A 14887-nucleotide genomic window follows, 5' to 3' on the forward strand; every position below is an offset into this window, starting at 1 on the left:
AATAAGTCCTGATTTTTATTAGAACCTACCCAATTAGGTTAAATTAGTTGGACAAACTTATACTTAATTAGAAGTTATATTACTTGCTTTATAATTTCGTTCTAGGGGGCAATATAATTTAGCAATATGTTTAATTTTTGTGTGATTTTTTAGTTTCATTGTGCTCTTTATTTCCTCTAATATTTATTATGAAAAATTTCAGACATACAGTTGAAAAAATTGCAGTTAACATTCTGGCAGAATACAAACACATCTTTCTGGAATATGTGTCTGGCCAGACTATGGCAAATACTATCAATATTAACCTTCACTTGGTGGTAGTGACTTAGAGTGAGATATTTCCATTCTTTTACTCTTATAAATAATGTTGTTATAAACATTTGCCTATAAATCTTTATAGTACGCAGATTATTAATAGTCAGAATTAGCAATGTCTCCTTTTATAGTGAACCAGATGAAACTTCTTCCTATGGAATGAACTGGTCAAAGCTTCTCACATGCCCTGTCTTTCCAGTTAAATGAATGCTCAAATGATATCTAGAAACTTGCACAGCTTACAGCCCTTCACCTGAAGAGGCAACATCAGTCACTGGCTGGCCTGGTCCTGAGCCCTTGGCAATTTGAGGGTGGGTAAGAGATGGGTTTTTCTCAAAACCAATTGCTGAGGCATTATATGGCATATTTGGTGACCATTCTAGCCAAACAGAGGTGTCTGACCCTTCTTATTACTTTCCCACGGGCCAAAATTGGGGTCCTAAGGTGAAACTCAGTTGTAAATTACTTTTGCTTTATTTGGAATATGAAGCGAAAAATGTATTCCTAATCTAATCATTGAGACATGTATCAGAAAGAACAAGCAAGTGAGATTCTCAACAAAGGCTCTCTAAGCAGGGGATACACAGACATAATACTCTTTATTTCCAGGATCTTTCAGGACAGGACACTTGGATCTTGCCATACCCTGCTCTTAGCAATGATCCTAATCTGTTATCCCCATCCTCTCTAGAGGGAAGGAAAAATTATTTCATGGCAGAGCAAGGAGTTTCAGACCCATATGGGGATTTCCTCAAGAAATCTCTTATAAATGTGAATTTGCTGGTTATTGATACATACTGCCTAATTACATTCTGCTCTCTAATAGTAGATGTGCCATCTACTATTATCATTAGTAGAAATGCAAAATTTCTTTTAAGCAATTCATTTTTTTGGACCATGTATTAGTTTGCTAGGGATGTCATAGCAAAGTACCATAGACTGGATGTTTTAAATGACAGAAATTTATTTTCTCACAGTTATGTCCAGGGTGTTCAGAAGGGTTGGATTCTTTTGAGGTCTTTCCCCTTGGCTTGTAGATGACTGTATTCTCCTTGTGTCCTCACATGGTCCTCATTCTGTGTGTGTCTGTGTTCTGATCTCTTTATAAGGATACTAGTCATATTGGAGTAAAGCCCACCCATATGATCTCTTTTTACCTGAATTACCTCTTTAAAGATCCTATCTTCAAATACAGTCACATTCTGAGATTCTGGGCAGTTAGGACTTTAAGAATTTGGGGGCAGGGACACAATTCAGTCCAAAACAAACCATAAAATACAAATGTATTAAAAATATGAGCATACAAAAAGTAAAAATAGGTTCATAGCTTCATCACTTTAATCAAAGTCCTTTCTAGTTTTTGCCCATATGCAGACCCAATTAGTGGCTCTTATCCCTTGTTCTTATCTGCTAATTTACAATACCAACAGCAATGCAAGTATATGTCAGTTATCACAAACCCAGCATTAGATATTATTAGACAAATTTTTTTTTTTAAAAGATGACTGGTAAAGGGGATCTTAACCCTTGACTTGGTGTTATCAGCACCATACTCTCGCAAGTGAGCTAACCAGCCATCCCTATATAGGGATCCGAACCCATGGCCTTGGTGTTATCAGCACCACACTCTCCCAGATGAGACACAGGCTGGCCCTTATTGGATGAAAATTTGATTAGTTATATATTGTTTTAATTCAGTTTCCCTTAATGAACTTGCTAGGTTGAATATTTTCCCTTAGATTTATTTTTACTTACATTTTTTTTTATTCATGGTCATTTAACTATATCAATGGTCAGTGAATATTTTTCTTACTTGATTAAACTCATTTTGAATAATCAATACATAATCTAAAACAATATTGGAAATATATATACATGTATACACATATATATGTGTGTGTGTGTATGTATATAAATACTAATTTTCTAGTAGTTGCCTAATCTTTTGTATTGCCTCTAGGATTTCTATTAAAGAAATATATACTAAATTTTTATTAAAGAAATACGTATAATTGGAAAATATGGCTTGTAGCACTTTATGTAAGACTGTGAATATACCAGTTGTCCACATCAAAGAATGCGCGTCAGATGGTCATGGTACTTTTGGGGGTCGGAAGACTAAATGTCTTCTAAGAAATTTCTTGGCACCACTCCAGTCCCCAGGGAATTAGAAACCAGAAATGAGATGACACACAGAACAGTGACATTTAGACAACAAGAACAGGTTGGGAACCATAAAATCACTCCAATAGAACTGTTTGGTATCTGGTCATACTGCACCTAGAGCCTGGTGATGAATACTACATTTGGAACATTTGCCAGCCAACTATGGGGCTGTTGACGCCTTTTCCCTGTATGCCAAAGTAGTCAAGCCAAAGGAAAAGCAAAACTATGTTACTGGAGGAGGGGTGAGAGTTTCCCTGTTTTTCTGCATCCATCCTTTCTAATAATTGGCAAATTGCGCTGATGTTTTGAAAGAAGTATTTTATTCGAGTTTTTTTTTGGGGGGGGGTGGCTGGCAAGTATGAGGATCCAAACCCACGACCTTGGTGTTATAAAGCTGCGCTGTAACCAACTAAGCTAACTGGCCACCCCTCAATGGATTTTTGATACTTACTCCTCCAGGCACTAAAATATAAACCCCAAAGAAAAGAAAAGAAAGCCTAATTCCAACCTGCACCTTAAAAGGAGAAAATGTTGGGGAGCCACCACAGCTTCTCCTTTTCTTTGCCATTTATTGTTTCTCTTTTTGTCAGCACCACACAGATGTGGGTAGAATATTTAGTCAGTACTCTAGGCTGAACAACTGGAACGGGAACCTTTCCTTTCAGGTTCTGATAAGATTGCTCCTTCAAAGACCTCACATTTAGCACACCCCAGGACTAACAAGAACACGGGCTACTGATTCTCGGATGGGGATCTGGCAATGTCTGTAAAGACCTGGACTTGCAGATCTTGCGCAGTCAGCTAGGCCCTTGTAGGAAAGTTCTGTTGACTGGAATGGGGCAGGCTTTCCACTTAAGCACAAGTACCTGCTCTCACCTTTATCTTTGTTGCCTCCCCAGTTGACTTCCCCTAAGCCCTATGCTAGCCACCATAAGGATCCAAGCTATCAAGGTGATGGATGAGGTTGGGACTGGAGCAAGCAGGCAGGGCTCTTTTGACCTAGGACACATTTCCAACATGCTATGAGGAAATTCCAGCATCAGATAAGGTCTGGATGGAAGGCCTTTTGAGAAGGAAGTCCTGGTATAGATTGTGCAATGTTTCTAAAGGGCAGAAAACATCCAGCTCCATGGTTTGAACTTGGGAATGTAAGATAGCTAGTCATTCTATTATAGGCAAAAGATGCCTCTGTCCAGAAACCCGTGTCTCACCATTCTAATTACATTGTTGGTGGCCCACAAACTCCTAGCCTCACAGAGGACTATTTTTCTGCTTTCAGCTGCTGCCTTCCTAAAAATCAAAGTCTCTGTGCAGAGCACTGAAAGAAATCTGACATTGTTTTTTGGGGTTGTTATTTTATATAATTTATAATAATGACTAAGGCTGGTCTCATAAAGTGTAGAGGATTTGGGAGAGAAAATTCAGTGTTTAGGGGAAGATGGTGATGTAGATAGAATATTTTGGGAGGCCAGGGAGTATTAGGTGCTTAAAATAGTGCTTTTCAAATTTAATGTGCCTACAAATTACCCGGGGATATTATTAAAGCATAGATTCTGATTCAGTAGTTTTGGGTTGGGTCCCCGGAGAGCACTTTGAATACCACCCGTTAGGACCCACAGGGCAGTGTAGAGGTTTGGGGTATTAGGCAGGACTTAACAGGAGCTGCAGACTCACACCACAGCTATAGCTAACTCCCCTCTGGAAGCGATGCGTCACTCACTGGACAAGAAGCATGACTTCTGGGAATCCCTTACAGCTTTAACTGTTCTGATTTTGGGTTCTGACATTCCAAGAAGGGGATTTGGGATTGACGACCTCCGTGGGAATGATGAAACTATGTACCCTCTTTTCCCCCAAATGGACACACACTCCTGATTCTGCGAACCACTTTAGGCCCACGGGCCCGCAGCCGTGGTCCGGGACCCCCGCCTGCCTTTCGGGCTTACGCCTTCGGACCTGGATGTGTTGTGCATCTCAGCATCTGCTGCTGGCTCCGCGTCAGGATCGGACGGGGGCGTGTCCGGGGCGTGTCGGGGGCGTTCCCGGGGCGGGCCCAGGGCGGGCGCAGGCCCCGCCCCTCGGTCGTGCGAGAGGCCGAGCTTGCTGCATTGCAGCCGCCGCGGCGCCGCTCGGCTCCTCACTCCCAACAATGGCGGCTCCGAGCCCGAGCGGCGGCGGCGGCTCCGGGGGTGGCAGCGGTAGCGGCACCCCGGGCTCCGTAGGGTGTCCGGCGCCGGGCCAGCCGGCCGTCAGCAGCATGCAGGGTAAGGAACGCGGCCGCGCCGAGACCCTGGCCCCCTCGCGCGGCCGTCGGCGTCGTCGCGGCCTGCCCGAGCGGCCGCGGACGCCCCCGGACCCGGCTGAGGAAGCCACCGGAGCCCGCCCGCGCCTCCCTCTCTCCCTCCTTCCCGGTTTCCCGCCCCGCTGCCGGCCGCCTCCGGCCCGGCCTGAATGCGGGCTCCGGCCCGCGCAGGCCCCGGCCGCGGCCTCCTCCTGAGCTCTGCCCCTCGGCCTTGCCGGGCTCCCCCCCGCCGACCCGCGGGGCCCACCTGGCCCGGGACCGCCCCCGCGGCCGCCCCTTACCTGGCTCCCGCCCGGCCTCGGTTTCCGGGAATGCGCCGGCCTGGGGCTGCGGTTGGGCGGGAGGCGCCGCCGGGCCTCGCTGTCGGTCCCTGACGCCGCTCAGGTAGGCGGTGGCGGCGTCCCCGGCCCGGCGCCCCTCGGCCCCGCAGCCCCAGCGCGGCTCCCCGCGCCGCAGTGGGGCCCCGCTCAGGGCCGGCTTGGTTGTCGCCAGTGCACAGATGGAGCCGAACCACCAAGCCGACCTGTGGGCTCCGCGGTTCTGTGGGAACCTACGTTTCCAAACTTTTGCAGGGTTTCTGTGCGTTGGGAGGAGCGGGAGGGTGCTTAGGCCTGTGCCACCTGTGTGGTAGGTAGACAGCCATTGGCCTGGGAGAGGCCAGGGATTTCTGTGTTCGCATTGCATGCAGAAAATAAATACATACATTCATAAATAAATAAAAGTAAAGGACTGAATTCGGTTTAAATGGAGAGATACAGGAAATGGGAAGGCAAAGGTCAGAGTGATACTATAGAGTCTGGACATCTGACCAGCTTTCCTAATTAATGGCTTTCCCTCCTGGGAATGTTTATTAGCTCTGTATGGCTCTTGACAGGGGGTGTTGTGAAAATTCCAGGCCTGAGCCTATTAGGGATCATTTCCTTAAGTTTACTGGGGAATTTTGAGTGGTAATGCTATTTTTAAAACAGGGAATCTCAGAAATCCTTTGACGACTTCGGCAAACTGCTTATGTTGAATTATTAACAGAATGGGTCGGGGTATCCCTGGTAGTCAGTATGACCGTGGTTACTTTTTGATTAAACTCTTCCTAAAGGGCTCCTTGTGTTTAGTTAGATTCAACAGGCATTTATTGAATATTTCGTGTTTATGAGAGCATACCGTGATTCCAGAAGCAGAGACAAAATTTTATTCATATTTACATTCCTGTAAAGGATTATCTGCCCATGATATAATTTTAATATGCATAAAAAATGGTAATAGATATATAGACAGAATGATGTCATAGCTCAGAGGACACTTTCTGTGCAGACCCTAACATAGTTAATTTAAATTAAATTAGTTAGTGGATGCCCACTACGTTGCACAGCACTTTATACAGACGAAGTACAGGATTGGTTTCCTGATCTTACAGCTTTACAGTCTAGTTGGTGTGTAGGGGGAAATGAAACAGCAAAATGATGGTTTAGGATTGTATTGCTTGTCCAAAATAGGTGACTTATAAAACTTATAAAAATAACTCATTTTTGGGGGGGTGGGGAGCAGGGAGGCTGACAGTTTGAAAAAGCTGTATAAATTTACTTTTTTTGTTCAAAAAATATTGAGTATCTGCTGAGTGCCAGACATAATACTCTAGTGCTGAATATTTAGAGCAGAGTGAATTGAGCAGTCCCATTTCTAATGGAGCTTACTCTCCTATGAGGATGGGAGAGGGAAGACAGTATGCGGGTAAATAAGAAAAATTACTAATTGGGAAAAGTGTTATGAGGGTAACAAGCTGGGTTTTGTGATAGATGATAATGGGGGAGGGCAGTCTGCTTGATCTAATGGTCTGAGAAGGCCTGTCTGGAACACTGACCCTTTAGAAGAAGTGGGGTCTAGGCAGACGGAACAGTGTGTGTGAAGGTTCCAAAGCAGGAAGGAGCTTGCAGTGTTCTAGGAACTCAAAGTAAGTCATGTGGTTAAGGAATTATTCTGATGCTCTCCATTCTCCTCTCCCGTGTCTACCCACCCCATTTTGATACCCAGTAAACTAAACTTTCTAATAGGCAGGACCCATTTTAAAAGGGAGAAGGACCTAAGACCTCTTTTTGAATTATTGGTGAACTTTCTTTTTTTATCAGAGTTGTGGCTATCTTTGATTGATTCAGGAACATGTTATATCTTGTTCTTGAACCTCTTTTGATTACTCAGAATGAAGAGAAGTGCTTGAAATTCTCAAGATGTTGTCTAGCACAATCCAAGTTATAAAGCTTGAGCTTAAGCAGCAATTTAGGATCTTTTTTTTTTTTTTTTTTGTTATGTTGGAGCCAAACCTCACATGCTTCCTTCATCTGCCAAAGACCTTCTTTGGCTTTAGAGAGCGGTCCTTAGAAGATGTTAGGTGTAATGCCAGTCCCGACCCCCAATCTGCTTCTACTTGCCACCCCAAAAACTGCCTTTCTTGGAGTTGTTAATGACCTTGCTCTTCCAGACAACAGGATTCGATTGTGAGACATGTGGAATATGTTTCATCCAACAGACACTGGACACATGGAATACGTTTTATCCAAGTGGCATTGGATGTCTGGTGTGATAAGTACTCTTCTGGGTACTGTTTAACCCTGCGTACTTTTTCATGGCTTGATGTTTGAGGCCAAGTTGGGGAACATTGTTTTCTTGGTATCATAATGCTTAAGAGCCAGAGCTGTGGAGTCCTGGGTTTGAATCCCCTTGCCAGGATTTAAGCTTTTTGTCAACATGGGCAAGGTACTTAACCTCGCCAAGCCTCAGTTTCTCAATTGGGAAATAGGAGTAATGCTTACCTCACAGGTACTTTGAGAATGCATGTAAAGGTGGGACTTGGCATATAGTAAGGGTGCCATACATGTTAGCCATTGTCATTAGCAGCAACAGTACTATTACCTGTAATGGTCTCATTAATGGTCTCTCATTGTTAGTAATTGAGTCCCTAACCCCGTAGTTTCTTTAGCTTCATTATTACTGGGTTCTATCCTTCTTTCTAACCTGTTGATTTTACTGTTTTTCATTATTGAGCCATTCTTTTCAGAATATTTTAGATGAGACTTTATTTTACTTCAAACAGATCTATCTTTTCTGGGTCTGAGGATTCTCAAATGAATTACAATGTGAATAGTGTGAAATAGAAGTCTAGCTATAATTTGTTTCAATCATTTTATCTGGTGGGGGGAAGGTGGATGGCTGGAATTATAGTGAATTTGGTTTTGAAACAGTCATCAACAGAAGTAGTTTAGGTTACATTTTTATACTAACAGTTGTGGCTTTAATCTGGCCACTTTTTTCTTTTAGCATTTTTCACATTGTCTCTTTAGGTAATGGGGAATAGCTGCTAATTTTCTTGTCTTTTTTCTTTGGATTTTGGTAACTGGCTGGCATGGGGAACCGAACCCTTGACCTATATGTTATAAGCTGCTAATTTTCTTATTACTCATATATTTGAGTGTTTTCACTCGTTCTGACTCACTTTTTTTTCTCATACCCATTTACAAACACACCCAACCTTTACAAGTTGAGTAGTTCTTATGCTTTCGTTCTTTGGTGACTAAAACCAGCAGAATGTAGATATGTTTGCCAAGCTAGGGAAATGGTTTTATAAAAATATATTTGACATTAGGATGAGTTTGCATTTGAGAGAGAAAAAAAATACTCAAATGAGCTACTGTGAGATATACTTTTATTCTTAATGTTTCATCAGTAATTTGTCAACATAGGTGAATTTAACAGGGGATTTCTTGTATGTTAGGATAGAGTACTGTGTAGTGGTATGATTTTTTAGCTCAAGAGGTTTTAGTGAACTTAAAATATGGGTGTATTAGTCCATTTCTGTTGCTTATAACAAAATACATGGAACTGGGTATTTTATAAAGAATGCAGTTTTGGAGGCTAGGAAGTCCAAAATCCAAGGAACACATCTGGTGAGGGTCTTAGTGGTGGCGACAGTGATGCAGGGTATCATACTGTGAAATGCCGGAGCAGGGAGAGAGTATAGAGAGAGAGAGATACAGACTCTCATCTCTCTTTTAAAGTCTTCAGAACCAATTGAAGAAATTCATCTTTAAGATTCTGTTTCTCTAGAACCATTCCTGGTACCAGAATATTTATTAGTCAGGGTTCTCCAGAGTGACAGAATCAGTAGGATATGTTATAAATATACGAGAGAGGGTTTATTAGGGGAATTAGCTCACATGATTGTGAAGAAAAGTCCCATGACAGGCTGTCTGGATTCTGGTAGCGTGGCTCAGTCCGAATCTGAAGGCCTCAAAACCAGGGAAGCTGGAGGTGTCTTTAGTGTAAGTCCTGGAATCCAAAAGCTGAAGAGGCTCTAGCTCTTATGTCCATGGACAAGAGGAGAGAAGAATGTATCCCAGCACCAGTGGAGAGAGAGAGAGCTTCACCTCTTTTCTCTGTCTTTTGTTCTCTCAGGTCCCCCAGCGGATTGGATGGTTCCCGCCCATACTGAGGGCGGGTCTTTTCCACCCAGTCTACTGAGGCTCTCATACTAATGTCTGTTGGAAACACTCTTGTTGACACACCTAAAAAGATAGCTTTACCAGGTTTCTTGGCCTTCTTTAATCTAATCAAGTTGACACCTAGAATTAACCTTTACAGTGGGATTGACTAGTTAACGTTTGAGAACCTTTCTAGCTATGGCTTGGATTTTTATTGTGGCAAGTCAGCAGAAAACCCCAAATACAATGATGTTCATTGTGCAGACATCATAGAGTCTACTTACACAATCTAGATAGTATAGCCTACTTACTACCCATCTGTAATCTTATGGGACCACCATTGTATAATTGGTCCACAGTCGACTAAAATGCCATTATGCAGCACATGACCATATATCAATTTAAGTAAAAAGAAGAGAAGCAGATCCCACTATTCCAGGTATTAATCTCAAGCAAGCAGGGCTTATGTATAGCAAATAGTACTAGATAGTGTCACCGTTGGCATGTTGGAGAGTAGCATATTCTTATTAATGGAGCTTGTCAGAGTTCACCAAATTCTATAGTGAGATTGCATAGGCAGGATGATTTCTTCTCCACTGGTAGCTGGTAGCAGCTAGCTTTCCCATTGCATATAGTAGTGTATAAGGAACAAAAAGATGTTGAATTGGAGAGAGCACTGGATTTGGAACCAGAAAACCAGGGTTTAGGTGACTGTTCTGCCTAAAGTTACAAGCTCTGTAACATTGGGGAAATTATCTTAAGTTTTCAGAACTCTGGAGTTTTCCATCTGGTAGGAATAATACATAACTTATAGAGTGGTCGTGAGAATCACATTATTAAATTAATGCATGTGAAAGTGCTTTGAAAATTATAAAATATCTATAAGTATATAAAGATTGTTGTTAGACATGGTTATTTACATAACCGCCTTAGTCATTAGTCACTTAAAATATAATAGATTTAAAAGAACTCTTACATACAGGAAGTTAAATTTATTATAGAAGACTTAAAGCAGGGAAAAATAAAATCTTTCCTTAACTTTACTCAGGTAGCTAAGAAATGTCAGTTTTTAAAAAATATTTTCTTTAAGTGATTAGAATAGTTATAGTCTATAATTGACTCTGAAAAACAACGAGCTATTTGTAAAGTAGTTGTTACAGGAAATGGTTATAAAGTATGTTTTTCATGCCTCTAATTGTTAAATTGCTGATCTAGGCAGTTTTTCTTTTTTTTCTTCTTAGGTCTTAAATATAGGTGTATAACAGAAAACTTTTGGACTTGTTCAGTCCTTACCCATTGTCCATAGCTGAGCATTTCATATACAGAAATGCATCATTTAACAATGGGGAAACGTTCTGAGAAATGCATTATTAGGCAATTTCATCGTTGTGCAAACATCATAAAGTGTAATTACACAAGCCTAGATGGTATAGTCTATTGCACACCTGCAATCATGGGACCACCATCATATATTTGGTCTGTAGTTGGCTGAAATGCTGTTATGCAGCACGTGATTGTATATCAGTTTAAGTAAAAATATGATTGCTTGATTCTGCTTTAAAAAAACACACACAAAACTTTAAAATGAAATGAAGTATATCTATGAAGAAAAAGTGAAGGAAGATTTAAAATTGATGTACTTTTTTCTCCCAATAATATTTGAATATATAAAATATATATGAAATGTCTTGCTTTGATTGTATCTCTCTACCCACCTACCTACCTATGTATTTTTACCAGTTAGTTTGTGGTTTTCAAGAACCATAGGAGGGTGCCTTTATCTTAATTTTAAAGAACTGAATTGTGCAGTGAAGAGTTAAACCCTTGAATTGCTTGCTTTTCCCAGTGTGTTGTGTACTATTTCTTTTACTACGTATTTAACATAACCTAATACAAGTCCAGTTCAGCAAACTTGTCCCCCCCAAAGCACTTATTACATTTCTCTCATGTTCCCTTAAAAATGAGAGCAGCCCTAGTATTAAACTTTAAAAAATAGAAAAACATACCACTTTTAGAATACATATTTTATGTTTTCCTCAAATTTACCTTATCAGAGGAAATGCATGCTGAAACTTAAGATGGGATATTAGTTAGCCCTGTATTTTGAGTCATGTTTTCTTTTTTAGTAAACTTCTCTTTTTTCACTCTATTTCTTTTGCCTAATTTGAGAAGCTGGGTTGATTTGTCTGTAGAGTTTCCGTAGTTTTAGTTCCATCCTACGTAGTCCAGGTCAATCTCCTTTGTATGTAATCTCTAGGAGATAGAGATGGCTCAAATGATACAACCTGAGAAACTTTAATTCAAACTTAGAAAATGGAAGGGAAACTAACAGTTAACTCAATTCATTTCTATGTCCTTACCTAATTGATGCTCATACCACCCTTTAAGGGTAGATGGGCACAGTCCCTTCCATAGATTAGGGAGCTAACATTTAAATTAAGTAATTTGCTCCAGTAGAGGAGGGTTTTAATCAGCTTCTGTGACGGGTAGCCTTTGCTTTTCTTGCTACTTTGTTACACAGGTTCCTATGGTTCTCCAGGCTCTCTTTAAGTCATTTCAACCATTCAGGTCTGAAGGAAAAATCTTTGCCAGAGTGAGAGAGATTCAGGAATAGAAGAGAGATTATTTTAGGTTTCAATTGGGGGTGGAAACTGTAAACAACCAGCCACCTTTTGGGTTGATTTTGGAGTTCTGGTGCTTCCTGGTATTTCTCTTTGTTATAGAGTTCTGAACTTGCTGCAGGAGGGTCTACAGGGACATTTTGAATCTGGGGACATTTTGATTGGGAATCTGCAAGAAAGTAGAAGACTTCATTTTATTTATTTATTTATTGTGTTGGCGGCTGGCTGATAAGTCTAAGACTTTAATTAGGCATTGGCTCAGGAGGCCAGTGTAGATTTGAAAGGTAATAGAATCCTTTTAACACTATATATAATATATAAAAGGAACTCACTTAGAATAAAAGTTAACAATATATGTTGCCATTCTAGCTAAATTTATCATCTGGGCAAATTACTGACTTTGTTAATGGTCATGGGTTACCTTCTAACCCTTTCCTCCCAACTCCAGAAAGTCTTCAGATGTCTCTTTACACTCTTAGCAAGGTTGGGAGTTTAATGTGTACTTATAGAAAGGATCCAAGGGCAAGGAGTCATAAGATTGGCCTAACTTATGGCTACGCAGTGAAAGGGAGCAGTGGCCAGTAGTTCATGACTGATGATGGACCTTTTGAAAGAAGAAAACAATTACGTCATACACAACTCGATTCTTCAAGAGCAACCCATCATTCCCTACCACGGGGAAAGAAGATTGAAGTGGACACCACAGCAGATTTTTCAAGCTATATTGTATTTTAATCTTCCCTGAAATACCTCAAACAAAATTTGAAAAGGGGAAACAGAAAAGTGTTGCCAGATATACAAGGGTATTTCAAAAAGTTATGGAAAGATTTGAATTATCTTTTAATTCCATTTTCCATGAATTTTTTGAAGTGCCCTTATATCTCTGAGATATATATATATATATCTGACATGGCGGTGTATATTTATTGACTTGGCTTTACTAAAAAATAAGCAACATTCAGTGGCCCCCCCAATGCCTTTGGCAGTTTCTTGGAGACCTGGGTTAGGTGCCTGTCAGAGGGAAGTATCCACCTTTTTGCTGCTGTTAGAGTCCTCTGGACACCAGGCTGTGCTTAGGAAGGGCTGTGGCAGAGGTGTAGAGAGTGAGTGTGGGGATCCCCAGGGCCCTTCCCAAGTGAAGTCCTTCCCAAGGTGATGGGGAATGAAAAGAGGAGGACTGGTTTTGTGTAGGTTAAGCTGGTCTGGTGAGCAACTGGAAGTCATTGCTCACCTGAGGGAGAGACTAGGAATAATAATGATTATGGTGAGAATAACCTGTTCTATTCCAGGCTCTCTGTTGGACATTTTAGATATATTTTCTCATTTAATCATCCAAAATACTTTTGGGTATTGTTCTGTTTTACAGATGAGGAAATTGAGGCTCATGGAGGTTAGATTCTTGCCCAAAGGCATATAATTGTAAGTCGTTCTTCCTGTGTATATTATGCTTCATTGAACAGGCTTGAGAAGTTAATATGGAATTTAATTACATAGCCAAAGAGTAAATTAGGTGGTCACTGGCTACAGGGAGAAAAAGAGCTGGTATATGAGGATAACAAGATGCTGATTTTAAAAAATGTGGAAAGGATTTGGTTAGTATTTTATAAAATCATGACTAATTCTGGATGATGCAAACAACCTGGAATTGCTAAATTAGGGTGGCTCCTGTTTGATTAAGTTTGAGAAAAGTTAAAGTAAGGAAATAACCCAGCAGGATATTTTGTGGAACTTGCTCTAAGTACAATGAAAATACAAATTTAGAACATGTTTAAATAAATCTTCAGATTTTAGAGCCATAATGATGTACTATGGGTAGCTGCAGTTTAAGGCACATGCCAGAATTTTGAGGTTGAAGTTGGAAGGTGGCAAGTAACTAGACCCTTCATGCTTGTAACAGAAGGAAGACTTTGTAGCATGGTCTATGGACATGACCCGGTAAAGCAGCTCTGGTTTTCTTTACATTAGTGTGGGTTCATAGTGTAGTTTATAATGCACTTTCAGCAGTAGAGAAATCTAAAATGTCCGGAGAATCAGAAGGAACTACTTAGGAGGTGAGAAACCACTTATGCTCCTGCCCTGGGTTACTCTGTGTGTTATTACCATCAACCTAGAGGAAGGTGAACAGGGATAAAACTGCAGAACCCCATCAGAGCCATTACACAGGCAAAATTAGGTTTAGACACACTGTTTTACCTGATACTATTCTTTTTGTTTGTTTGTTTTTTGGGCTGGCTGGTACAGGGATTCGAACCCTTGGCTTTGTTGTTAAAGGCTGTGCTTTAACCAATAGAGCTAACCTGCCAGGCCATATTTACTTACTTATTTTTTGGGTGGCTGGCCAGAGCTGAACCCTTGACCATGGTGTTAAAAGGCTGAACTCTAATCAACTGAGCTAACCTGCCAGTCTTTTATTCTTAATTTTATATATAAATGAGAAAACTAGGCCTCAAGTGAAATGATACAAGTTTCATTTAGAGTTGGGATCCTGGTCTCCTGACACCCTCTGTTTTGTTTTCTACTTTATCAAGCACTGTTTGCCTTTTGTTTTTATATACACTTAACATATGTCCCAAACAGCCTTTTAAACTAATGTGGGCCATCTCACTTATTTGGTAAATACAGTAAATTGTAGGTTTTGAATTACGGCCAGTTAAGAGATCTCAAAATTGAGATAAGAGAGTGAGAATGAGGGGGAAATGTGGGAAGAGGACCACAAGAAAGAGGGTGGAGAAGCCTACAGAGAAAAAGGAGGAGGGAAAAACCCCACATAGCTTTCTTTTGTGGGCTTACTAGCATTCTGTCCTGTATATCTTGATATTTATTCTTTGGGGGTGGGATATAGGATTTAATTAAACTTGCCTGAGGCCAGGAAAAATGAAAAAGATTCAAATTTCCCCACTTGCAATAGGGAAATTGAAGTAGAGGATCATGTAAAAATCTCAGGGTACAGATACCTTCCCAGGATATAAAAGAGTGAGGCACACAAGACTTTTAAAATTAACTGAATATTATCAACA

The 14887-nt window shown here is 40.8% G+C and overlaps 1 protein-coding gene across 1 annotated transcript in view; it reads left to right on the forward strand.

Moving 5' to 3' along the window:
* Positions 1-4585: 4585 nt before the first annotated feature.
* Positions 4586-14887, forward strand: part of MAP2K4 (mitogen-activated protein kinase kinase 4) — a 115522-nt gene continuing 105220 nt past the window's right edge. Inside the window, exon 1 of the mRNA XM_063109631.1 lies at positions 4586-4745. Coding sequence (XP_062965701.1) covers positions 4631-4745 — 115 coding nt within the window. The 5' untranslated portion in view covers positions 4586-4630. The remainder of the gene's footprint in view (positions 4746-14887) is intronic.

Source organism: Cynocephalus volans, chromosome 10, assembly GCF_027409185.1.
Source record: "Cynocephalus volans isolate mCynVol1 chromosome 10, mCynVol1.pri, whole genome shotgun sequence".
Taxonomy (NCBI): domain Eukaryota; kingdom Metazoa; phylum Chordata; class Mammalia; order Dermoptera; family Cynocephalidae; genus Cynocephalus; species Cynocephalus volans.